Here is a 27,279-nt window from a genome sequence, read left to right as displayed (position 1 = left end):
ATGCTACCACAGCTGCTTACCACTGAACTCCCGTCAATAAGAGAGACTTTCCAACGATGGTGGAAAGAACTATATCTTTAATGACCTATAGTGTATTTCAATTTGGAGGTTCTAGCCTCACTTAAAACATTCTAAAAACCAAGCTCCTTCATAACTTCTTCATTTACATTAATGGCATTTATATTAATGGCAAACTCAAAATTCTGAAGTCATCTTGAACTCTTCACTCTCCTTCAACCCTTACACTCAATTACCAAATCCTTAATCTTCCTGTGCAATCAGCTGCCTACTCAAAAATCTACATGAAATCTAACCATTACCCTTACCACGCTGCACACACATCCCTTTACCTTCCACAGTGGTCTGATCTTGGTGGTTATGAATGGTTGCATGTGTTTTGCAGGTAGGGAGTGTCAGTACAGAAAACATGCTCAAATAAATCTACACATTTTTAAAAAGAGGGTATCTACTTCTATGATTTACTCATTGCACAAGCCATAAATGACAACCAAGGAGTAGTCACTACTTGTAAAGATGCATGACAGAGAAGAACTTCTTTTTTTCACTGAAATACATCTTGCTTTATCCTTTTTGTTGGACAATTCCTTTGTTTTTGTACAGGAGTTGGAAGTTGAAGAATCTATATTTGATCTAAATAAACAATTGTTTTTGCTTGGTTTTGGAACTGGGGGAAGAAAAAAAAGAAATCTAAGCATTACCTTCATTTCAAAACCCTCCATAATCTCATTGTTCCTAATTTATCTAACTCTATGATTCACCACTATCTTTTAAATGAATTCTGCTTTAATCAAGCCATTCTCCTCATTGATTCCCTCAAACACTACGTTCACTCTGTGCCACTGGTTCTTGCTTTGTCTGTCTGCAAGTCCTAGCTTCTACTCTTTTCTTATTCCTACTTTCTGGGCATCTTTTAAAGCTAAAGGTACAATCCCTTCCAAGAAACTTTCATCATGACCCCTGACCACATTAATTTTACCCTTCTACAAGCAGATACACCTACATCATTCTTCCATAGGCATTTTTCAAAGTCAAAAATGTTTAAAACGCTGCCAACTGGTCAATTAGCATTTATTAAGTACCTAATATATGCCAAGAATGAGTGTTGGCACAAAACAAGAGATTCTGACTTGCGCAGGTCACGTCTCCGGATCTTTTCTATAACTAGCAGAACCAATGATTCTCTTTCAAATGAGTACTTCTCCAGGAATACAGAGAAAACATGATTCCTGGAACCAGACCCAGACACTAATTGGCAGGTTCCAAGGGACATAAACAAAATCACACACCAAACAAGAGGGAGCAGTATCCTCAAACCAGAAATGTAAGGTGATTCCCAGAATCACACAATTAGGCAAATGCTGACTGTGAAGCACTGAAATATTTATTTTCAACAATTATCTGGCTAGATGTTTACTAATTGAAAAAAATAATTTAAAAAAGTAACATGGCCAGCCAAAACAGAGGCAAAGAGGCAGACTAGATCAGCAAAGCAACAGCATGCCTGACACCGTTTTTTACCAGCCAGTACCCATAACTTTTAGGATGACAGGAAATGTCAGATGATTAAAACCCATGCTAACCACTTCTCTGCCTCAATCCTGCCTCTTCAAGTTTACATATTTCTCATTCAAATATGTTTTCCTGTGTCCCTAAGTGCCCATCAAACATATTAGTGATGTATATTAGTTGTGTAATAAGTTGAACCAGGTTATATGCAGATGAAAAGTAAAATATCAAAAGGGAGGGGAAAAGTTACATATAATTTAGTAAGCAGCCACAGAATTCTTCTCATCAGAAAATTCTGACATGTTTGTATACAATTAAAATTTTAATATCAAAGATCAAGCTATTAAAAAAAAAAGAGAAGAGAAGCAGTTGTCTCACAGCTATTAGTAGGAATATATTCTTAACCAAACAAGAAATATGGGCAATAACAAAAGATAAAATATGTAACTTTGATTACTTGAAGCTAAAAGCTTCTGCACAGACAAAATTAGTGTACTTAGGTTAAAGGCAGCAGTCAAACGGGGGGAAAAACCTTTGCATCAAATTTCTCTAATAAAAGGTTGTTACAAGATAAACTTTAATAACAATACACACACACAAATGTGTGTATGCATGTGCGTATAAAATGACAAACAGCCATTCTCCAACAGATAAGTGGTCAAAGGATACAAACAATTCTCAAAAGAAGAATGCTCCAAATCACTAATAATTAATAAGAAAAGTGCAAATTAAAACAACTTTGAGGTTTCACCTCCTACCCTGTAAATTGGCAAAAGTGACCAAAAAAGAAAGCAAGTCAATGTTGGGTCATGAAATTACAGGTACACAAATACATTGTTGGTGAAGTTGTGAAATAGTAAAACCATTTTGAAAGCAATGTGTAATTATGCAAATTAAGCGATTAAAATGTCCATACCCTTTGAACCAGAGCCTCTGTCACTGAGTTTCTACCCCAAGGAAGCCATCAATAAATAAAAAGAAAGTCTCCAGATACACCAAAATATTTATAGCAGCACTTTTTTGACAGCAAAGAATTGTAAACAAAGTAAGTGCCCATCAACTGGAGAATAGCTAAACTAACTGTGGTATATGAATTTAATGGAGTATTATTGCGCTATAAGAAATGATGAAGTGATAAATACAGAGAATCATGGAAAGATCTATGGGAACTTGTACAAAATTAAGTCAGCAGAGCCAAGAAAACAATATACACAATGACTACAACAATGCAAGTGAAAAGAATAACCACACACCAAAAAAATCAAAAGTGAACACTGCAAAATTATAAAGAGCAAGCATGACTTAAATAGAGATCAGAGGCCACTCCCAATCCACTCCTGTGTGGAAGTGGAAGAGACACAGCTGTTGCATGCTGCATATGTTTTTGGATTTTTTCAATATACTGATTAGTTATGCTGATTTTTCTTCTCTCTATTTTTTTTCTTTAAAAATACATTATTTGACTTATGGGATGGCTCCCTGGGGAAAAGGAGAGAAATACTAGGGAAAATTATGATTATATAAAACATAAAAGACATTGATAAAAACTTTATATACAAAAATATGTTTATTGAAATTATTTTTAAAAACAAGTTCAGGGGGCAGCTAGGTGGCGTAGTGGATAAAGCACCAGCCCTGAAGTCAGGAGGACCTGAGTTCAAATGTGACCCCAGACCAAACACTTGACACTTACCAGCTGTGTGGCCCTGGGCAAGTCACTTAACCCCAATTCCTTAAAAAAAAAAAAAAAGGTTCAAAACTCCCAGGTTGAGAACCCTTATGCTAGAAATAAAAAAGGCCTGAGATCTTTGGCAAGTGTTTTGAGGTTTCACAATACTTGGAAAAGTATTATTTAGTATTTGTTAATATAGCATCACCTCTTTCTAAATCAGTGCCTGAGAATAAGTCAAATACTTTTTTAGAGGATAAGGGTAGGCATGAACCATATAAACCACATGAAGGCTCATAAAGGAAAAGGCCCAAGGGTGTCTGTAATCACATATCCCAACAGTCCTGGAGCAATTAGACCCAAAAGGGTTTAAAGAATGTATGCACCTCTTAGAGAAGGGGTAGGAAAAACTTTATTTTTTATTCAGCTGTGAGGCCACCAGGGAGAGATGCAGGGGGGAACAGGGGGAGGGTGGGGAGGAATTGAACAATATCCACATAATTTAAAAAGCAACTTAACTTCTGACCTTTTCTTTTAAAGAAACATAAAATATTCCACTCATTAGTTTTTAAATTATTAGCAGAAAACATTATTCAACAAACTAAATAACAAAAATAGGATTAATGTATTTGTAATTCCTGGCCCAGAATAGAAAAGAGAGCTTAGAGTTCATGTAATCTAATCCCTTCCTTTTGAAAATAACAAAATTCAATTTCAGAGAATCTAAATATCTTGCCCAGGGTCACCTGTTACTTGGCCCTACAGGACAGGTGTCATTAAATTTAGGCCTCAATCAAACCTATGGCCTAGAGATTTTCTCTCCTTTTCATTTCCCTCACGTGTCTACCTAGTGCCATGAATTAACTGAGGCATTATAAGAATTCGGCTCAACAGGTCAGTTAGTAAAGACTTCATTCTTTCTTTAAAATGATTTTTTACAAAATTCCCATTTATATCTATAGCACGTGTTCATCTACATGCTGTCCCAAAAGTCTTAATGGAGTTTTAAGCTTTACCTTAAATTCATACATAACAATAAGATAAAATTCATAATAAGCTAAAACTTAAAACCACACTGAGACTTTGGGTATATGTATGTATGTATTTATATTTTTAAAAATTAGCATACACTTGTAAAAACAAACTTTTATCAACACTGTTTGATTTACCCTAAGTGAGCCTTAAAAAGAAAAATAAAATCTCATAATTTACGCAGCTATCTTTATGACCATCTAATGTTAACAGTATGATACATCTAAGGAGCACCAACAGTACACATAATATGTGTAGCACTTTATTAAATGCTGAGAAAAATGATTTGGCAATTTAAATTATCGAGTTCAAGAGAGGGGAGGACATTTGAAGTCAGAGGGACTGTTTCTAATTACCCCATAGGAGTGAAAGACATTTCTTAATTCTTCTCAGAATCTCCTTCAGCCTGCAAATAAGTGTATGATCCACCATATCCAGTCACATGAGAAAACAAAACAGACGATCAGCTACATGTTACAATTATACAACCTGCCCTCAAATATCATTTGGTCCTGGCACGTGAATTTCCTTTAGCATGGATTTAATTTATTGGGTTAAATAATCACTATTGCTAGGGCAGTCATTTAATTAGCATTTCAAAATCATTCATGAATATTTTATAAATTAGCAAACCAATCATTTGGTCAGATTGTGGCAAGCCTTAAGAGGACAAGTTTAAATGGAAAGCCATCTGATGAACTGGGACAACAACACTCGGCCGCAAGGACTGAAACGAAACACTGAAAAGGTTGAGAGATACAAAAAGGAAAAGGAAAGATGTTTGAGACGATGAAACTTCAAAGTCTTGCCTAGGGGATATATGGTGTAACGAGCTACATGACCAAACATTTTAAATTAATCCTTCTCCTCATCATTTCCCACACTGCTTTCTGGACTACATCATCTCCAGATACTCAGCATTCTGCAAGATGAAATCAACACAGAAACTCACACCTCCTCAGATCATTTCCTCATCTCCCCACCCCTCATGACTTTACGTTCCTATGCTGAGTAACTTCTCCCTCTCCCTCCTCCTTCTCAGTTTATGTGTTCTCTCCCCCATTAGATTGCGAGATCTTTGAGGGCAGGGATTGTCATAACTTTCTTTGCATCCCCAGCACTTAGCACAGTGTCTGGCAAACAGTAGGTACTTAATAAATGTTTGTTGACTGTGACTCTCTTTGGAACACTTATTTGTGTACACACACACACACACACACACACACACACACACACACACACACCCATGGTATTTCAACAAAGTTCAAATTTACTAGCTTAACCTAAAAAAATATATAGTAAACTGCCAAATGGTATTACCTACTTTATGCTGTTCCCTGCTAGAGTCAATAACAATTAGCAGAAGGTACTTTCTTAACAATATTACAAATTCACAGTTAGGTAAATAATATTTTCCTCTTTAGTTGTCACATAAATGAGAAATATTCATTGAAAGAGAAGGCTTATTAATATTATTCATATCTAAAATAAGAATCATGCAGTAGTATTATTTTAGAAGATAATCTTCCCATTTCAGGTAAAACCCTTGACTCATTAGCTTGTAAAAACTTTAGCCATACTTGTTTATTCATATTTATATGCTTGTGGTATATCCAAAGACACACAACAATCATGACAATATATTTAAAATGGCAATGTGCTGGGTGTTTCATAGAAAATGAAAACAAACTGACAAAGTCTAAACATATTCCATTCAATTCAACAAATATTTAATAAACACCTACTGTGCTAGGCACTGTAGTCAGAATTTGGGATATAGAGAAGAAAAAAATTGCTCCCTGCTCCCAAAGACTTTATAAGTAAATGTGGAGAGATATGTATCATTAAAACAAACATGACATAAGGTAGAATGCAAAAGAGAGCTGTAAGAAAAGTTGAGAAAGGACTTCCAGTTGGGAGAAATCAGGGCAAACTTCAAGGAGGAGTCAGCATTTGAGCTGGGTCTCAAAGGAAGACGCTATCAATAGACAGTGTTTTCTAAGAGTGGGGGATAGCCAGGCTGTGCAAATCACAAAGAAAGAATAAACAGGAGGGATAAGGGAGCAGATCTACTACTCTAGCTGGAATAGAACAAGAAGTCTACCAAGGGCAGAGGTCTCACATAAGACTAGCATTTTGCACTTGTTTTTCTTTTCCTCATCCTTCACTTTAGTCTCCACATCCTGCCACATCCTCCACAACATAGCTTTCATCGCTCCCTTGCTCCCTCTTCACACTGTCAGCACCTCAGTTCAGGCCCTCATTACTACTCACTTGAATATAATCGGTTCCTAAATGAGTTCCCAGCCTTCAATCTCATTCTTCTTTGATCCAGCCTTCAAACAGCTACCAAAATAATATTCCTTAAAGCACAGGTGTGACTATGTCATTCTCTTGTTCAAAATTCTTCAGTGGGTCCCTAACACACCTGGAATAAAATGCAAACTCCTTAGCCTGGTATTTGGACCACTCAAAAAAGATGGCTTCAACCTCCCTTTCCGGCTTCATTTCACTTTACTCACTTTCATACATTCTGTGATCCAACCAAAAGAGTTGTTTCTTGTTTCTTGAACTAAACATGCCATCTTCACCATTAAATTCCTACAAGCTCTCCACCATCCCCCTCATTTCCTTTCACAATCCCTTTAAAATTGCTCAGGTCTTAGGTCTCAGGTGCTACCTCTTTCAGAAAGCCTTTCATGATCCTTCCACCTAAAAATGTTCTCTCCTCAAATGTTTTCTAAAAACTGTGCACTTTCATCATCATCTCTTTCCTTCCCTCCCCCTTCACCATGATTTATTCATAGTGGATACCTACACTACTTCACTAGGTTAGTGATCTCTTGAGAAAAAAGTGGGGTACCTCATAAGGTGCTCTAAGGTAGGATCCTGTCACCGTCTTGATTAACTTGTATCAACCGCTAATAGGAGCAAATTTCTCCTTCAAAGACAATACTTCTGAATTCACTGGCTTTCCTTACCTTCTCTTCTTCTCCAGCAATGAACCTTTGTCCATTTTGTCTACTTTTGCCCTATATACAACAGATGGAGATGGGGAATGCCCCTGTGATTTCTTTTGTATGGCGAAATCCAAATAAGGAAACTCTGTCTTCCAACACAGAACAACAACTTCTACATGATCTATAGTCTTAAAAAATTTCCTAAAGCAGATGCGTCCAGATTAAAACGTAATAGGAAGATGTTTGGCAAGAGTTCCTATTTGAGTTTGACACCACAGGCCTAAAGCACTGAGAGGTTAAGTGACTTCTTGGGGGTCACACAGTCAGTAGAGGTAAGAGGTGGGACTAGAACTCCTACCTTCCTACAGCCAAATCTAGTTCTTTATCACCTCTCCTTATCCTCTCTGAGGTTTAGTGGCTAGATTTCTTTCTCAAAGACCAAACCTTAAACCCAATTCACTCTTGAGCTCCTGGATTGGACAATAGGTCCCTGCCCAAGTACCACTTAATGGCTATTTTTTGGGCTCTCCTGGCTCAGAGTGCATGTAAATAGTAACTGTTCCTCTTTTGGCCAGCAACCCTGAGGGTCTTCCTCTAACAGTTTGATTTTTTTTTTTTATTAAAGGGGCCATCCCTTGACTCACTCCTTAAAGAGACCTATTCACTGAATGGGTACCTCATGAGAACCTGAAAAGACCTTAGCTTAAAAGAGCCAAAGTCTCCCACTGCATCCCGGGCCATCTCCAGTCATCTGATGAATATCTGGCCACTGGACCCAGATGGCTCTGCAGGACAAAGTGAGGCTGGTGATGTTGCATAGCCCTCCCTCACTCAAATCAATTGCAATCATCTTCCTGATGTGATGGTCCTCCTTGAAGAACGAAGAATAAACACAACAACCACCTTTATCCCCTACACATGCTAGCTCTCATATGCAGAATTAAAATATTTTAGATTATGAATTCCATGAGTATAGTAAGCATGTCTTTAATTATTTTTTTTAATCTCTCCAAGAATGTAGCATATAGTAAGTGCTTAAAAAGTGATCATTGAGTGAATGAACCTGTGATAGGCTCATCAGGCATTTTGGTTTACAACATTAAACACACACATGTATTTGTGTGTGTGTGTGTGTGTATGTGTGTGTGTGTGTGTGTGTGTGTGTATACATATATACATATACACTTGAGGTAATTTACAGATACAGTCTCATGCTTTGTTCTGTTTTCTTGACGCAAGTTTAAAAGGAGACAACTTGTCACCTATTCAGAGAATTACACTGCATTGTTTAAATGATTAAAACAATTTTTTTTGGGAAAAGGAGTCCCTTTAAAAATTAGTATCAGGTTTAGAAGTTAGTTGGAAACCTGCCAGAAGTGTTCACACTAAGACTCTACAAACCAAATAATTAAATACCTACCAGTCAAATACCAGATAGGATGAAGAAGCTCTTTCCCTGGAGAGGGAAAAATGACTCCTTTTTTCATTCAACACGTATCACTAAGGGAGTTACATTCTATTATGCAAGCATGGTGTGGCTATCATCTTTACTTCTATCTTTTGCCAAACTATGAAGAACAAAAGCCAACACTCCGCTGTGGAATCAGAGATCCTAGCCCTGACTTGAAGAGTTACAATGGAGACAGCAAAACGTTCTTAGTTAAAGCCCAATGGATGAAGTTGCTCTTACAAAGACTGTGCTCAAGTGCATACAGACTTTTAACGCCACCTTTTCTCGTTCTCACACTGCCCATTTTTGCTCAGTTCCCAACAGGTTAACATGCATAAATAATTCTACGATCTAGTAGATTAGGAACATCATGGGAAAGTGGAACATACCTTTATTTATCTTTGCATTTCCCCTAAATTTAGCATGGGGCTTTGTAAAAAATACTCAGCAGATTATTGTCAAATGAAAAATTATTATCTTTTTAACTCCTTTAGAATTAAGCACGACTTTTCATACTTTGCAAAGGATTGATGAATGAAAGATCACCGGAATTTTTACACCTGGTGAAGCTGGCTAGAGATCTTAAAGCCATTGCCAAACTTTAGATGAGCCAAAGTAGAACTAAGGAGAATTTTTCTGCAATAGCTCAGAAATATTATTTGGGTTAGATAAAGCAGGGTCACTGATAAATGTATCAATTATACTGAGGTGTTTGTATTCTTTTAATCCTTGCTCTTGCTCTAACTGTATTCTACCCTTTGTGTGTTCCAGAAGTCTTTGTAATGCTTTAAGCTATTAGAACTTAAACTATTAAATTAACATTTTCAGTTACTAAAACTTCCCTTAGAAGTGGGACACACTGTACAGTAGCTATATGTTGTTATGTTTATTGTTACAGAAAGAAAATATAATTAAGTGGCAAGGTTATGATGACTCATATTCTCAGTTAAACATGTAAAGCCGGGGGCAGCTAGGTGCTCTAGTGGATAGAGATTCGGCCTTGGAGTCAGGAGGACCTGAGTTCAAATCCGGCCTCAGACAGTTGACACTTAGTAGCTGTGTGACCCTGGACAAGTCAATTAACCCCAACTGCCTCACCTAAATAAACAGATAGATAGATTAACTAATTAATTAATTAATAAACAAAAATATGTAAAGCCTCATCATTTAAGCCATAGCCTAGGCACTACTGTCACATATAGTTGTAACTTACTTAAATTAGGTGAAAATAAATTTTTGTGCTGTTTAGACTCATAAATCCAAACATAAAAGTAATGATAAACAAGCTTTAAATCACTGAATAATCAATTTTTGGTGCTTCCTATTATCATACCAAAGATCTCTTCTTAATCTAGGTCTGAATAGGGGTTATTAATGTAGAGTGCATGAATTCATTTTTTAAAATATTTTTAAAATATTTAAAACCTTTTAATATAATTGGTTTCCTTTGTAATCTTATATATTTTATTTTATACACTTAAAACATTATTATGAGAAAAAGGTCCAGAAGCTTTAGAGACTGCCAAAGGGATCCATGACACAAAAAAGGTTGAAAAACTCTGGCCTAGACCCTTGGGCTCACTTTTTCTTTGTTACTCCATCCTACTTTTACCCCCAGGATCAGACTAAGCTCTCCTTCAACCTCTTAGATTTGTAAAGGAGTGGAGTCTTTACCTGTTTAGATCACAGGCTGCTCCTCTTTGGCTCGATGCCAAAACATCCATCACTATCCTGATGACATAGTGATTAGAGAAGGAAAAAAATGTGCCCATCAATCCATAATCGTTTTGAGGAAAGAAGAATCCTTGGATCATGGTTCTAGAGCTAAAAGACATGTTAGAGGCCATCTCATTCAACCTCCTAATTTTTCATGTTTTTACAAAGTGCTTCACACTATAAATATCAACTACTATAATGTGTGATTTCACTCTAATTTAAGCTCTCTTCTTACTGGTAACAGCAGCAATAGGACTATAACAGGGCATGTTATGGAAAGGCACTCAAGTAGCCTGTGTTTGCATATTTGAATGAAGATGTATAAATCAGGCCTATTTCCCCCTATGTCCTCCCAGTGCCATTCATCCAGCTTATTATGGAATCGCTAAGATATGGAATCAATTAGCCTTCTTCTTTACCCTTTCAGTTTCCCATTAGCCACCAGCTTCCTCTGGCAAGCCTTTCTAGCCATAGGTCTTCCAAATAAATCCTGTGACTGTACTACTGCCATAGAGTCCTGCCCTGCCTATCCTTTCTATAGCTCTAATTTAAATGTTAAGCTAGTTCTTCAGAGCCATGTCACAGTGCTTTAAATCATCTGTAAAATGACTATGCTGGGGCAGCTGTTTTAAAATGGCATTTGGGCTGGTGCCAGGGCAGTCTTCCCACAGTCTTCCTACTAGCTTCCTAATTTTATCTGACACCCAGGCCAAGAAAGCAAGGGCACGGTACACATAGCAGTATCATTGGAAAAGCCAGAGAATGGCCAATCTAGTAAGTAATGGGGGACCAGAAAGATGCCACATGAGGCCAACTAGAATGCAAATAGGAAGACGTTTAGTCTGAAAAACAATGAAGTTGAGGGTTTACTTACTTAGGGAGAAAAAGTAGAAGGCACATAGGTAGAAGCAAGCCAGGTAGTAATGAGCACAAAGAAACTGAATACTAGAACTCAGTTTTTTCCTGTTAAGTACAAGAAACAGATGGAAGCAAGGAAGAAACAGAGTGTAGTACAGCTTCATTTGTGCTCTACAGTGCCCAGGAGGGCAAACAAAGGGATCTCTGAAATCAACAACTGACAAGCAGTGTTGTGCAAATCACTTCAAAGCAAAATGGAAGCGGTAATTTTTTTGCGGCAGGAAGTAGGGGGAGGGAAGAGGTGTCGAGAGGAAACTGTAATTTCTTTGGTGTGGTAAACTCCCAGCAAGGGAAATCCCCTCTATCTGCATTGATAGACTGGCAACAGTTCTACAACTTACAACGAAAGAATCTCTGGAGCATTAAAAGGTTAAATCAGTCAACAAGTCAATTGATTAAACACTATGTGCCAGACCCTGTGATCACTACTGGGGACGCGTGAAAGGCACAAAATATGGTCCCTGCCCTCAAGAAGCACACATTCTAATGGAAAATACACAGTGTCTATATAACATATATTCAGAGTAGACGGAAGGTAATCTCAGAGGGAAGGCACTTGGTAGGGTGGCTAGGGGGAGGAAAGACCAAGAAAGTCCTCCTGCGAAGGTGGGGTATGTGGAATATGAAATTCGTCTTGAGTGATTTGTTTAAGGTCACATGGCCAGTGTATCTCAGAGGTGAAACCTGAACCTAGGTCTTTCTGAGGTCAGCTTCATCTCATCCAGACATCTACTGGCCTATGGCTCCAATCAGAATCCCTGTGATTTCTGAAGACAATCTAGGCTAACCCTTTCTGGATCTTAGGACACAGAGATCAAAGGGCGCTTATAGATCAACTAGTTTAACAACCTTATTTTACAGATAAAGTCCCAAAGAGGTTTCCTAGGATCAAGAGTTAGTAAGTAGCTGAGTCAGAATTCGAACCCAAATCTTTGATTCCAAATCCAAGTCATTCCACTAAACCAAGCTGGATGAGTAATGATTTTCTGAAATTGTGTACAATGGGCATTCTATCATATATGATATACATGTATAAATGCTGATATTTCTGTTCATGTCTTCTCACCAAAAACAATCTTACCTTTGGAATCCAATAACAAGCGGGGCTCAATCTGTAGAGTTTTCGTTTGTGGAAACTCTGAAGTGGCCTTGTTCGGGCTGCTGTGCTCATGAGAGTCAAGGATGGAGATCTCAGTCTTGTTCTGTCTTTTCTCCTTTTCTTAATGTGCTTCTGGTTAAGTAACCAGCTACTGGAGGAAGAGAGCTCATCTAAATTCTCTGAAGCACTGAAATGCCATGAAATAATTGGGGAAAAAATCAGACAAAAAGGAAAAAGAAAACTAAATTTAAATTGCCTTAACTCTATTATAACTGCAGAAAACTAATCCTAGTTAATCCTGTTATGATAGTTAGTGGTAGAATTGAGAGAAAATAATTAGGAATTAAAAATTCCAATTTCACTCCGACTACTGACATGTTGTTGTTATAAAAATCATTTCCACTTCTTTTTTTCTCCTGTAAAATGAATACTTATCTAGACCAAATAATTATTATATGACTCACAGTGACAAGACTTTAAAAAATGACTAATAATGGAAATGGGCATCTCTGCCTCTTTTTATATCCTATAATGTGTCAGGCAATCAACAGTCATATTTTAAGCACTTACTATGTACCTGTAAATGCTCAGGATACAAAGAAAAGCAAATTACATCTCAAAAATATCAAAGAAAGAAGAAAAGGACCCGTACTGCAAAAAACATTCATAGCTCATTTTTTATAATAACAAAGAATTATAAACTAAATAAGGTAGTGCTCATCCACTGGGGAATGGTTGAACAAATTATGGTATATAACATTTCTATGGTATAGGAATATAATTGTGCCATAAGAAATGATGAAAAGAATACTTTTAGAAAAACCTGAGATTTGTATGAATTGATGTAAAGCAATGTAATTGAAGTGAGCGGACCAGGAAAATAATTTATATAATATCAACAACACTGTAAAAATAAACAACACTTGAAAACTCAATCAATTCTGATCAATGCAATGACTATTCATGGTTCTAGAGAACTATGATGAAGCTACCCACCTTCTGACAACTATGATTTTTTTTCTAACGAGGAGAAAATAAATTTTCACTATTAAAAAAATGAATTTAAATTTCTTTAGAGGGCAAAAAAAGTTCCTGCTCTTGAGGAATATACCTCAAAACAGGGAAGACAAATAACTAGATACATATAAGGATGCATACAATAACTAGCTACATATGGTAATCTGAGAGGAGAAGATATTAAAAGCTTAGGAATAATGAAAGGCCTACTGAAAAAGGTGGGATTTGAGCTGAGTCTAGAAGTAAAACACTTCTTACAGGCAGAGGGGAAGGAGCAAAGCATTTTAGGCTTGGAGGACAACCAGTGCAAAAGGAGAGAGATGGAGATAGATTTTTATATTCAAGGAACTGTCAGTAGACCAGTGCAGCTGAATCACATGGTTGATGGAAGAGAGTAATGTGTAAGAACACTAAAAAAAGTAGGAAGGGGTCAGGATGTGAAGGGCTTTAAATGCCAAACAGAAGTCTTCATATATGATGCAGAGATAACAGGAACCACTGGAGCTCACTGAGCAAGGGTGCAACATTGCCAAATATAACACTAGAAAAACATCACCTTGGCAGCTGAGTAGTGGATGGACTGAAGTGGAAACAGACTTGAGGCAGGGAGACCAGTGAGAAAGCCACTGTAACAATCTAGGCAAGAGGGTCTAAATTAGTGGGATGGCCGTATAAGTGGAGAGAAGGGGATATATAAATGAGATGTTGTAAAGTTAAAAACTGACAAGATTTGGCAACAGATTGGTTAAGTGGGATGAGAGCAGGCATTTAAGGATGACACTGAAGGTAGGAGTCAAGGTAATTAGAAGGATGGTGGCACCCTTGACAATAATAGGGAAATTCTGAAAAGGGGAAGATTTAGAGGGAAAGAAAATGAGTTCTGTTTTGGAGTTCTGTTTAAGTTTGAGATGATTATGGGACATTCATTAAGCTAGTTGGTGATGCATGGGAACCGTATACACAGAGATGATAATTGAACCCTGGGAGCTGATGAGGTCACCAAATGAGATAGAATACAAGGAAAAGAGAAGAAGGCCCATGACAGAGACTTGGGGGGACATCCACAACTAATAAACATCACAAGGAAGAAAAACCAGCTCAAGAGACAAGAGGAGAGCCAGTAAAGAGCAAGGGTCATGAAAACTTGGAGAAGAGAATATTCAAGAGGATGAAGCTCAGCCACAAAAGGGAGAAGAGACATAGGACAATGACTATCAAGGATGGTAGGAAGAAATGAGGAGATTTTTAAGGATCTGTAGGCAGCGTGGAAGGAGATGAGAGGCACTACCTTCGCAAACGAAGCCTTTCCTGATCTGCTCAATTGCTAGTGTTTTCCCCTCAAAATTACTTTGTAAACTCCATTAACTCTATTACCTCTAAAGTCAAATAGAAACTCTCAGTTTGGCATTTACAGCCTTTCACAACTTGGCCCCAACCTACCTGTACGGCCTCTATATGTTTCTCCCCTTCACACACTCTTATTATCCAGACAAACTGGCCTCTTTAACATTCTTCCTAAAGGGAATTCTACTTCCTATCACAGGCTATATCTCACATGCCTAGAATAATCTTCCTTCTCACCTCTGCCTCTTAAAATCCTTAGTTCACTTTAAAACTAGCTCAAGTACTACCTACATAAAACCTTTACTGATCTCTCTAGCTACTGTTTCTCTCCATTCCCCTACCCCCAAATTATTTATTTTGTATATATTTTCTATGTGTATGTGTGTGTGTATACATATACATATGTATATGTATACACACACACACATACATACATACACACATATGCATATACCTAGGAGTCATTCTAGAATCAGGTATCTATGTGCAATCAGACCATCAACTGGTTAAAACTGATTGATACCAGATTAGAAGAATGAAAATATGTGAGAGGTCACTTCTAGCTTTGGAGTTATGAGCCTAGGAATATAGAAGAACACTATATGAAATTATAGAAGTTCTGCTCTGACTAGCTTAACTAAATATGCAAAGGGTCATCACCAGGAAATTGGCCACTTGGTAATGATTTCTTTGGCCATGGCACCCCATGAAAGGAGTCTTGTGTAATTCCTTTCCACTTCTGCAGTGGTGTAAAAGGAAGTAGAGAGTCCTAAAAATCAGTTTCTAGACCATCTATATAATATTTACTTAGATGTTAAACTCTAAACATGAGCTCCCTATCCAGTGACCACCAAGTTTAAAACTGTTAGAGGATATGAACTATATCAATTTCGACATTCTCAATGTAAGTGAACTCAGAAGACAGAGAAGGAAGGCACAACTAAATAGAGGGCCCATGGCTTCTCTTAGGAAAAATAAATAAATAAAAGTGTTGGAATTTATTTTACCATTTTTCCAAAGACAACAAGAATCATCATTTCATGGGGAATCTGCTTATCTTGTATTGCAGTGCTCATAAGAATTTGCAAAAATGTCACTGTGAAAACACATGTAAACTTATAAGCTAATATTTGTTGAAGAGCATAAAGAGGTAAAGAAATTATACAAAGAGCTTTCTAAGACTCTCCAAATGAAATCAAAATACAGTTTTATACTTGATAACTTCAGTGCAAAGGTGGGAACTGGTGAGGGTAGTAAAAATACGGTTCAAGAATAAGAAATGAGAGAAGCCAAAGACTTTAGCCTACACAGAAATCTCACACCTAACATTACAAATATTTTCTTTGAGAAAACTTCTCCCTGAAATAAAGGTCTATTTTTTTGAATATCAATATTTTTGTAATATTGTATGCTTATAAGTCATGGAATACTATAGTTTCAAAACACTTGAAATTAAGGATCTCCCAAAGTGCAATGGAAAGGTAGGTACAAGAAGTGGTTTTGGAACGTGTTGTAACTTTACATTACAAACAAGGGAATACAAAGGAGAAAGGGTATGTGTAGAATATGATCAAAGAAATGTATGATAAGAAAAAGAAGATAGGTTGGTTTCATGGAAAGGATGAATAAGACCTGGTGGACAGTCTACATGATGTACTAACATCTTCATAATGTCAACAGAAAGCAAAAAAGCCCCGCAGCATAATGTCTGGATTGTCTGTGACAAACTGAGGGAAGGATATTAATAAGAGTTGTATAGGATGGATAAGCATGAATGCTTGAGGGAATACATCCATGAAACCATAGATCACTTGCATAAATGAATACTGAGACTGCATAACTGAGTTTTGAAAAGATTTAATTGATTCTGTATTATTTTTATTGATCCTATTTATAATTAATTGTTTGGTCCTGTAAGTGCCTAAATCATGGTTCTTTGTCTCTGAACTTAGTGCAGAAATGCAACTGGCCTGTAATGAATTAGGTTCAGAAGTCCAGCTCTTCTACTATCACTTTTCTATTCTTGCCTCAAGGAATTCTGCTGTCCTTGGCAGATGCGGATAGACATCAGGAAGTTGGGTCTAGTATCTTTCCACCATACCAAACTATCCTTCAAGGATGTCCGGTTTGCTCTCCAAAGAAGTCTGGCACACTACCTTTTAACCTTGCAGATGGACTCAAACAATTAGCACTTCTTAGTCACAGGACAGAAGGGGAGGTGTCATTGCTAGCCCCTCATTTCCAACTTCCAACCTATCATATTGTTTCCCACGCCTCCGCTATGTAGCCAATCATGTTGTCCTCAACCCCATGATGTCACTTACTCTGTTCTATTCTTTGTTCTAACCTTATAAAAATTAGCTACGTCTTCATCTTGGGGTCTTTGGCTTAAAAGTGAAGAAGAGCCATTGATCCATTCTTATCGGAAGGTTCATATCCTATTTTTAAAAAAAAAAATCTCATCTTGCTTGCAGAGAATGTGCCTCAGTTTAACTCTGTCAAATTTTACTCATAACAGTTGGAATGCTTAAGCCTCAAGTTAGACTGAACTTAATGGCACTAAAAGATGCAGTCAAAGTATAAAGAACAGCTCTGGAGTGTTGTGCTTGGTTCTGAATGACCACTTGTTGGGTTATATTGAAAAGGAGAATCTTGGTCAGGAATTTATTGCTGTTGCTGAGTTGTTTCAGTGATGTCCAACTCTTCATGACCCCATTTGGGGTTTTCTTGACAGATACAGTGGCTTGCCATCTCCCTCTCCAACTCATTTACTAAGTCAAACAGGGTCAAGGGACTTGCCCAGAGTTATACATCTAATAAGTGTCTGAAGCTGGATTTGAACTCAGGAAGACAAATCTTCCTGATTCCAGGCCCAGTACTCTATCCACTATGCCAATCAGATGCCAGGAATATGTTGGAAAAATGGCCTGAGATCTCTTCAAACTCAGATTCTGTGCAGTGTTTTTTTGTACCTCTCTAGTGTAGCATGTCATTACTCAATCTGGTGTGGAGCACAGCTTGGGTTGGTCTGCCTTCCTGCAGATTATGAAACAGAAACAGAAAATGCGGGGGAATACATCCTAAGGACTAAAGCCACTGATTCGGCCACTTTTATTTATCTCAGCTTTTTTTTTAAAGGCAATTGGGGTTAAGTGACTTGACCAGGGTCACACAGCTAGTAAGTGTCAAGTGTTTGGTCTGAGGCCAGATTTGAACTCAGGTCCTCCTGACTTTAGGGCTGGTGCTGCATCCACCGAGACACCTAGCTGCCCCATCTCAGCTTTAATGGCCAGGCAGGACCACTACCCTTCACTGCATCACTGAAGAAGCAATCAAGATAACAAAAGTACATTATGGATGCAAAAGGTCTTGGGACATGGAGATGGAAACTGATGCCAGGCCCTGTCTGCACTGCTGATGCAGAGTCTGGGAGAAATATCCAAATATCTAATGGTTCCTTCTTTCAATAGTCCAGAAACTACGTCTCTTTATGTATTAATTTGCCTTTGTTCAGCTTCCTGAAGAGCTAAGAGACTGGAGCTGTAAGCCACCAAGAACTGAACTGCTGGGTTTTTCTCTTTCTTGCTACTTAGATGTGGGATGGGGTGGAAGAGTGATGTGCAAGAAGGAGGGCTAGAGCAGAATTTACTGAAAGCTGTGGTCTGATATAAGTGCAGTTAATGCTCTGATATTTGCTTGTGTTTTCTTTTACTACTAATTAAATATCTTCTCAAGTTATAACTTTTAATAGACACAATTTGATAAAAATATAGGTCTGGGAATGAAGAGAAGTGGATATGTAGATGGGGTATCAGTCAAGAGATCTGATTAGTTTACACACAAACATATCTCTAAACTACCATTAGAACCCAGTTTTATCAGAATGAGGTGCTGAGGCAATGGATGCTTGGCAACTGGTCAATACTTTGGCCTGTTTTTCTCACACTTTGGGGTATGAGAAAAACAGGCAGTTTGGCTAACATCCAAAGCGGGTATATTTTAAACTTGTTTACATTCAATATGTACGAATATTTGTAAGAACATTATTATTTATGTAGGAAAATTGGGATACTAATGCATTGTTGGTGGCATTGTGAACTGATCCAACCATTTTGGAGAGCAATTTGGAACTATGACCAAAGGGCAAACAAACTGTGCATACCATTTGATCCAGCAATATCACAACTAGATCTGTTATCCGAAGAGATCACAAAAAGGGAACAGGACCCACATGTACAAAAATATTTATAGCAGCTCTTTCTGTGGTGGCCAAGAATTGGAAATGGAGGGAATGCCCATCAGTTGGGGAGTGGCTGAACAAGCTGTGGCATAAAAATGTAATGGAATACTGTTGTGCTATAAGAACTGATGAGCAAGAGGATTTCAGAAAAACCTGGAAAGATTTACATGACCTAATGCTAAGTGAGGTGAGAACCAGGAGAACACTGTACACAGTAACAGCAACATTGTGCAATGATCAACTACGACAGACTTAGCTCTTCTCAGCAATACACTGATCCAAGAAAATTCCAAAAGACTTATGATGGAAAATAGAAGCTCTGAGAGATTCAATGACTTGCCCGAGGTCACAGAATGAGCATGTAACTAGAGAGAGGACTTAAACCAAGTCTTCCTGATTCCAAATCCAGCATTCTATCCACTATATGATGCAGCCTCTAGATCAATATCCTACACCTATAATTATAAAATCTATATTCAGGGCCACCAAATAAAATAAATTTACAGATTTTCTATTTATGTTTGGGTTAGGTGGCCACGATTGTTTTCCATCACCTAACAAGAAGATAAAACATTATTTGCAATATTTTACAGTTCCTAAAATGACTGACAATTATTGATTTTGGCCATATACAAACCACATTCATGAGGCTGATTTGGCATATAAAGTACACTAATCAACAGAGAAAGGAAATTACTAAACACACACACACACACACACACACACACACACACACACACAGAGTTCCTTAACCCACAGCAAGAATCAAAAAAAGCTAAACACAAGAGGTAGGAAACAGACCTTGGGAACCATATTCAACATTTCAAACTTTAATCTTACATTTAGTTTTTTTTAAATGGTTTGTAATAGAAGAATCATAATTTCACAATAAAATTATAATAGCATCATAGATTACCATGCTTAATCTATCACAGATTAGTTTATTATCACATCTCTGCGCTTGGAGAATTTATAATGTAAAACAATCAACAATGACAAATACAAGCACATGTATAATTATAAAAACATTAAACAAAATAAACTATATTGCTTTTAATGAAAATAAGTTTGAAAGTTTAACTGAGACTTCTGACACATTAAATCTTATTCAAATAAGCAAATAGTTATCTCTCATATGAAATAATAACCTTAAGTAGAAATAACAATCTTAAGTAGAAATAACAATCTGATTGATTCATTGGAACTTCATGTTTATTTCATGTTGTGTCTGAAAATACTTTAAACCCAAAAGAAAAGATAAAGACAGATATTATTTCAAAGTTTAAAACTTCATTTACTTGGAAGTAATAGAAGTCAAAAGGAAGAAGTCATTTACAATATTTTCACTGATTTTAGAACATAAATCCTAACCATATTTAACTCTTTGCTATGGTAAAAATAAGTTATACAATGCTTTTTTTGTTTTTGGTTATGAATCTTAATATCCTCAGGTACTTACCCTTAGACCCTAATGCCAGGATTATTCTAACCAAAAAACTTTTTGACAGTTTTCTGGTGCCTGTTACAGAAGGACTATGAAATATCAGATTAATCAAAAAGAATACTAATGGTTTGAGCAAAAAAATTAACTACAATCAAGTAAATTTACTTTAAAAAGCAGTGAGATCATAATATATATATTTGTGTGTGTGTGTATATATATATATATATACACATATATATATAAAATCTTACAAAACAGATAAAAAATTTAATTCTATAGTCCTTGGTTGTCTATGAACATGTACATATATAATTACTATTTGAGAATTACATAGTACATGTTATTAAAAAGTATAAACTAAATAAGAAAATATTAAATTATATATATGTAAACATGTGCTTATATACCAATCTTATGCTATAATATAAAATAGTTTTAATGAATTAGACTAGATGGAAAATAACATTCATTGACAGAAGTCACATCTAGCAATCTTAACCATCTACAACATAGCTGAGAACCTGTAAGAAAAACTTCTGAGGCCAAAACGGATTCCATAAAAACGATTCACTTTATTAATTTACTGACCGGCAAAAGACCTCAAGGCTTCATATTCACACAGCCCATTTTTCATAGTCAGTCAGTGAGTATTTTATTAAGCACTATGTGTCAGGGACTGTGATAAGCACTGGGGATACAAAGAAAAGCAAAAGATAGTGCCTCCCCTTGAGGGGCTCATGATCTAATAGGGGAGACAACAAGCAAACAAATACATAGAAGCAAGCTATGTACAGAATAAATGAGAAACAATTAACAGAAGAATTATACTTGAATTAAGGGGGATTAGGAAAGGTTTCCTGTAGAACATGGGATTTTAGTTGGGACTTGAAGAAAGTAAGTGAAGCCAGGAGGGGAAGAAGAGTAGAGACAGCATTCCAGGCAAGAAGGACAAGAGCGGTGGCAGTATCAAAGGAGAGGAGGGGGTATATTCTAGAGATGTGGCAAAAGTGAAATCATCTGGCCTTGGGAACAGCTTAGACAGTGAGGAGTCAAGGATGACACTTAGGTTGGGAGCCTGAGGGACAGAAATACTGGTGTTAACCAGGAAAGATTGGAGGGAGTAGGATTGTGGGGAAAAAATAGCAAATTCAGTTTTGGACATGTTGAGTATAAGATATCTAATGGACATTAGACATTAGAGTTCAATGTCTGAAAGTCAGAGATGGAAGCCTGGAGGTCATCAAAGAGCTTAGTGAAGAACAGGTAGATTTGAGAATCATCAGTATAGAGATAACTAAAACAATGGGAATTGATGAGATTCCCAAGTGAAATAGCATAGAGGGAGAAAAGAAAAGGGCCTAAAATAGAGCCCTGTGGCATAACCATAGAAGAAGACAAGAGGAGTGGTAAGATAGTCAAGAGAAAAACCAAGAGAGAGTGGTGTGTCAAAAACCTAAGGAATGAGTGTCAAAAGCTACAAAGACATCAAGGATGAGGACTGAGAAAAGGCCATTGATCTTTGCAAGTAAGAGATCACTGGTAACTTTGGAGACAGTGATTTTAGTGGAATGAAGTCAGAAGCTGATTGTAGAGAGTGAGGAGTGAGAAGTGGAAGCACCCATTGTAGACAGCCTTCTCAGGTTGTTTAGCCACAAATGGCAGAAGAGATTAGCAGGGACTGAGGGATCAAGGCAAGGATTTTTGAGGATGAGGGAGACAAGAACATGATTATAAGTAGAAGGGAAGCAGGTGACAAGAAGAGATTGATAATAAGTGAGAGAATGTGTTTTATTTTAGATACAATTTTAACACATCAACGACCACAAAAAGTTTTAACTTGGCAGTGAGAAAAACAGAATGTTAAAAAACAAAAAAACAACTCAAAAAGCATGGCTGTTTGTACCATTTAATACTGAAGTATTAGGGCTGTTTTGTCTTACACCCCATTCCAATAACTGATGTTCATAATGATAACCCTGAGTCATCAAAGCAAGGTTAAATTATATTTAATACACAAAAGAAGAAACATATTTTTAAAATTCCATTTAAGAATACTGAACATTTAAAAAAAAGTTTTGGCATTTAAGATATTAGGGCTTCAATTAAATAGAAAAAAGCACTTATAGGGAACAGCTTATCACCTCATGGGGTATAACTATAGCAGCTGCTTAATAAATGCCTGTTGACTAATCACTATTCAAATATCTGTTGTCATAATTTCACTCTTCCAAAGTTACACTTTTTGGAGGCAGAACCAAAACAGTGGAGTAGAGAGAACATTCAAGCCAACCTTTCTCTCCAAACAATTTCACCAATTAAAGGAAGCAGTGGTTAGAAGCTGAAAAAAACCCAAAAAAGATTTTTGAGGAGGGAAAAGATAAGAAAGAGAGAAAGAAGCTGAAAAAAACCCAAAAAAGATTTTTGAGGAGGGAAAAGATAAGAAAGAGAGAGAGAGAGAGAGAGAGAGAGAGAGAGAGAGAGAGAAGAGAGAGAGAGAGAGAGGGAGAGGGAGAGGGAGAGGGAGAGGGAGAGGGAGAGAGAGAGAGAGAGAGAGAGAGAGAGAGAGAGAGAGAGAGAGAGAGAAGGGGAGAGGGAGAGAGAGGGAGAGGGAGAGGAGAGGGAGAGAGAGAGAGAGAGAGAGAGAGAGAGAGAGAGAGAGAGAGAGGGAGAGGGAGAGAGAGGGAGAGGGAGAGGGAGAGGGAGAGGGAGAGAGAGAGAGAGAGAGAGAGAGAGAGAGAGAGAGAGAGAGAGAGAGAGAGAGAGAGAGAGGTGAACAGAAGAACAGGATGGAAGAAAATCTAGAGTTAGCAATCATAACTTTCAATGTGAATAGGATGAACTCATCCTTTAAAACAGAAGCAAGCAGCATAACAAATCCAACCAGAATTCAACAATACGTTGTTTACAAGAAACACACTTGAAATAAAAACACACAGTTAAAATAAGGGGCTACAGCAGAAACCATTATGTTTCAACGGAAGTAAAAAAAGACAGGGATAGCAATCATGGTCTCAAAGTAAAAGCAAAAACAGTCATAACTAAAGGAGATAAGGAAAATACATTTTGCTAATGGGCACTACAAAATAACATCAACCTTAAACATATATGCACCAACTGGCAAAGCATCCAAATTGTTAAAGGAAAACTTAAATGAATTACAGGAAGAAATAGAAAGTAAAACTATACTAGTAAGGGACCTTAATTTATCCTTCTCAAAACTAGATAAATATAACTATAAAATAAATAAGAAAGAAGTTAAGATGAATAAAATTTTACAAACATTAGACATAAGAGACCTCTGGAAAAAAGAAAATGGGAATAAATAGGAGCATAACTTGTTCTCACTTATACATGGCACCATAATAAAAACTGACTACATATTAGGACATATAAACCCCACAAACACATGCAGGAAAGCGGAAATAATAAATGTACCCATTTCAGACCATAATGCAATAAATATTACATTCAGGGAAGAGTCTGGGAAACATTCAAAATTAATTAGAAACTAAATAATCCAATGCTAAAGAATGAGTGGGTCAAAGAACAAATCATAAAATCAATAATTTCATTAAAGAGAATAATAACAAAATTAATTCCAATACTATTTAAACTTTTTGGGAAAATGGGCAAAGGAGTCCTACCAAAATCCTTTTATGACACAAATATGGTGCTGATACCTAAACTAGGAGGAGCAAAAACAGAAAAAAAAATTATAGACCAATTTCTCTAATGAATATTGTACAAAAAATTTAAATACTAGCAAGGAGAACAAAGCAGAATATCCCAAACATCAGGTAGGATTTATACCAGAAATTCAAGGCTGGTTAAATATTAGGAAAACTACAAGCATAATTGACTATATCAATAACAAAAACTACATGATTATACCAATGGATCCAGAATTAACTTTTGACAAAATACAACACCAATTCCTACAAAATACACTAGAAAGAATAGGAATAATGGGAGATTTTTTAAAATGATAATTCCAAAAGCAAGAATTATCTGTAAGAGGGATAAACTAGAAGCCTTTCCAATAAGATCAAGGGTAAAGCAAGGATGTCCATTATCAACACTATTATTCAATATCGTAGTAGAAATGCGAACTATAGCAATAAGACAAGAAAAAGAAATTGAAGGAATAAGAATAGGCAACAAGAAAATAAAACTATTAGTCATTCTTTGCAGATGACTTGAGGGTATATTTATAGAATCCTAGAGAATCAATTAAAAAATGAGGTGAAACAATTAACAACTTTAGCAAAGTGGAAGAATGGAAGATAAATCCGTATAAATCATCAGCATTTCTATATATTATCAATAAAACCTAGGAAGAGATAGAAAATGAAATTCCATTTAAAATAACTGTAGAAGATTTCAGAAGAAAAATTCAGAAGTCAAAGCTATCCACAGTCTTGTGAGAACATTCTTGGGGCAGCTAGGTGGCGCAGTGGATAGAATACCAGCCCTGGAGTCAGGAGGACCTGAGTTCAAATCCGACCTCAGACACATAACACTCATTAGCTGTGTGAGTCTAGACAAGTCACTTAACCCCAATTGCTTCACCAAAAAATAAAATAAAATGCTCTAAATCACCACTGATTAGAAAAATGCTAATTAAAACAACTCTGAGGTACCATCTCACACCTATCAGATTGGCTAACGTGACAGAAAAAGAAAATAACAAATACTGGAGGGGATGTGGAAAAGCAGGGACTAGAATGCACTGCTGGTGGAGTTCTGAATTGGTCTAACTATTCTGGAGAACAATTTGGAACACTGCCTAAAGGGCTATATAACTCTGCATACTCTTTGATAAAGCAATACTCCTACTAGGTCCAAAGAAAAGGGAAAAAGGACCTGTCTGTACAAATTATTTATAGTAGCTCTTTTTGTGTTGGGAAAGAACTGGAAATTGAGGGGATGCCCATCAATTGGGAAATGGCTAAACAAGTTGTGGTTTACAATTGTGATGGAATATTATCCTCTAAGAAATGACCAGTGAGACGGTTTCCAGAAAAAAAAAACATACCAAGACCTATATGAACTGATGCAGGGTAAAGTAAACAGAACCAGATCACTGTATAATGTAACACTGATCAACTGTGGAAAAACTTAGCTACTCTGATCAATACAAATATCTAACACAATTTTTAAAAATTCATGATGAAAAATGCCATCCACCTACAGAGACAGAATTAATGAACTCTGATTGCAAACTGCAGTTACTTTTTTCACTTTCTTTACTTTTCTTGATTTATTTAGCAACATGGGCTAATATGGAAATATGTTTTGCATGATTTCATTTGTATAATGGGTTTCATATTAGTTGTCTTCTCAATGTGTAGAGGAGGGACTAGATGGAAGGAGATAATTTGGAATGCAAAAAAATTAATGTTAATAGTTTTTTAAAGAAACTACTACATCAGGGGCAGCTAGGCAGTGCGGTGGATAGAACACCAGCCCTGAAGTCAGGAGGACCTGAGTTCAAATCCAGCCTCAGACCAAACACTTGACACTTACTAGCTGTGTGACCCTGGCAAGTCATTTAAGCCCAACTGCCTAAAAAAAAAAATTCTAAATCAGTTATTCTTTCTTTGCTATAAATTTCCCCAATTTAAGCCTTGCTTGAAACACAAACACACACACACGCACTTTTTCACACCATGGAAAAAGAGTAATAATGTTCAAAACTATAGGTACTGGCGCCATTATACTCCTGTTTCATTTTGCTGAGGAAAAAGAAAACCAGAAATGTATTAAAATCTCAAATGCTTACTTTCTGAGTAATAATTACAAAATCATATAACTTTACTACAATTTAGAAATCAACTATCACAATACTCTTGTTTTAAAATGAGGAAACTGAGGCCCAGAAAAGTTTAAGCTACTTATCCAAGGATAATTTCCAAAAAAGCTTTTCAAAATCTATTATACAAATGTATGTATCTTATATGTATTTCAACCACCAATACATCCATAAATATTAGAATAGTGTATAAAACATTTTATTTATAGAAATATTTTCAGAGGCAATCAAGCTGCAATATGAAAAGAAAAAGACTGAATGTGCCTCAGTTTTTCATCAAGCGGTAAGTGTGTATTCTGTAACTATTGCCAAAAAAATTTAAGCAGTAATGCCAGTGATATACAGAAATCTTAAGTCTTACACACAAGATTAAGAATGACCCAAGGTACCATGTACTTCCACGAAACTCATGTCAAGATATGTTTACATTGCCTAAGAGCCATATTCAACAATTTCTGGTTATATCTAGGAATGAAACAACTGGTCTTGTATTTTCCAGGAAGATCTAAATTCAAGTCCTATCTCAGGTATATATTGTCAGTGTGACCTCAGGCAACTCTCTACTATTATAAACTGAGTGGATGATAACACTCTGCTTTGGTAAAAGGAAGCTCCTCATCAAGAATTCACTATATAAATGAAATCAAAGGTCTGGTCCAGGAAAATGTCTAGAGATATGACTACTAGGATCTGTTTTCAGGAAATAAGCACTTGCACTGACACAGAGATTAGGCACAGAGTGGATAGGCATTCTCCAAACACACATATTTGGACAATGTGATTTGTTAAGAGAAACAGCCTACCAGGGGTGGGGAACCTGCAGCCTCAAGGCCACATGTAGCCTTCTAGGTCCTTTGGCCTTTTGCCTGAGTCCAAGTTTTACAGAACAAATCCTTTTGTTAAGGGGATTTGTTCTCTGAAGTCAAAAGGCCGTACCCAAGGACCTAGGAGGCCACAGGTACCTGACCCCTGTCCAAAGTATGCTGAAACTACTCCTCCATTTTAATCATTCTCCTCATCCTTGCCACACACACACACATACACACACACA

At 36.7% G+C, this 27,279-nt stretch overlaps 1 protein-coding gene across 3 annotated transcripts in view; it reads right to left on the bottom strand.

Moving 5' to 3' along the window:
* The window catches only part of KANSL1L (KAT8 regulatory NSL complex subunit 1 like), a 141,948-nt gene that overhangs the window by 42,068 nt on the left and 72,601 nt on the right, over positions 1 to 27,279 (bottom strand). For all 3 annotated transcript variants that reach the window (XM_078147388.1, XM_021008773.2, XM_021008777.2), the window contains exon 5: positions 12,354 to 12,558. In XM_078147388.1, the coding sequence (XP_078003514.1) occupies positions 12,354 to 12,558 (205 nt within the window). The remainder of the gene's footprint in view (positions 1 to 12,353; positions 12,559 to 27,279) is intronic.

This window comes from Phascolarctos cinereus, unplaced genomic scaffold (genome assembly GCF_003287225.1).
Source record: "Phascolarctos cinereus isolate Bilbo 61053 unplaced genomic scaffold, phaCin_HiC Scaffold_7;HRSCAF=346, whole genome shotgun sequence".
Lineage (NCBI taxonomy): Eukaryota > Metazoa > Chordata > Mammalia > Diprotodontia > Phascolarctidae > Phascolarctos > Phascolarctos cinereus.
Note: the sequence above shows the minus strand (reverse complement) of the source record. Positions and strands in the feature narration are given on the sequence as shown.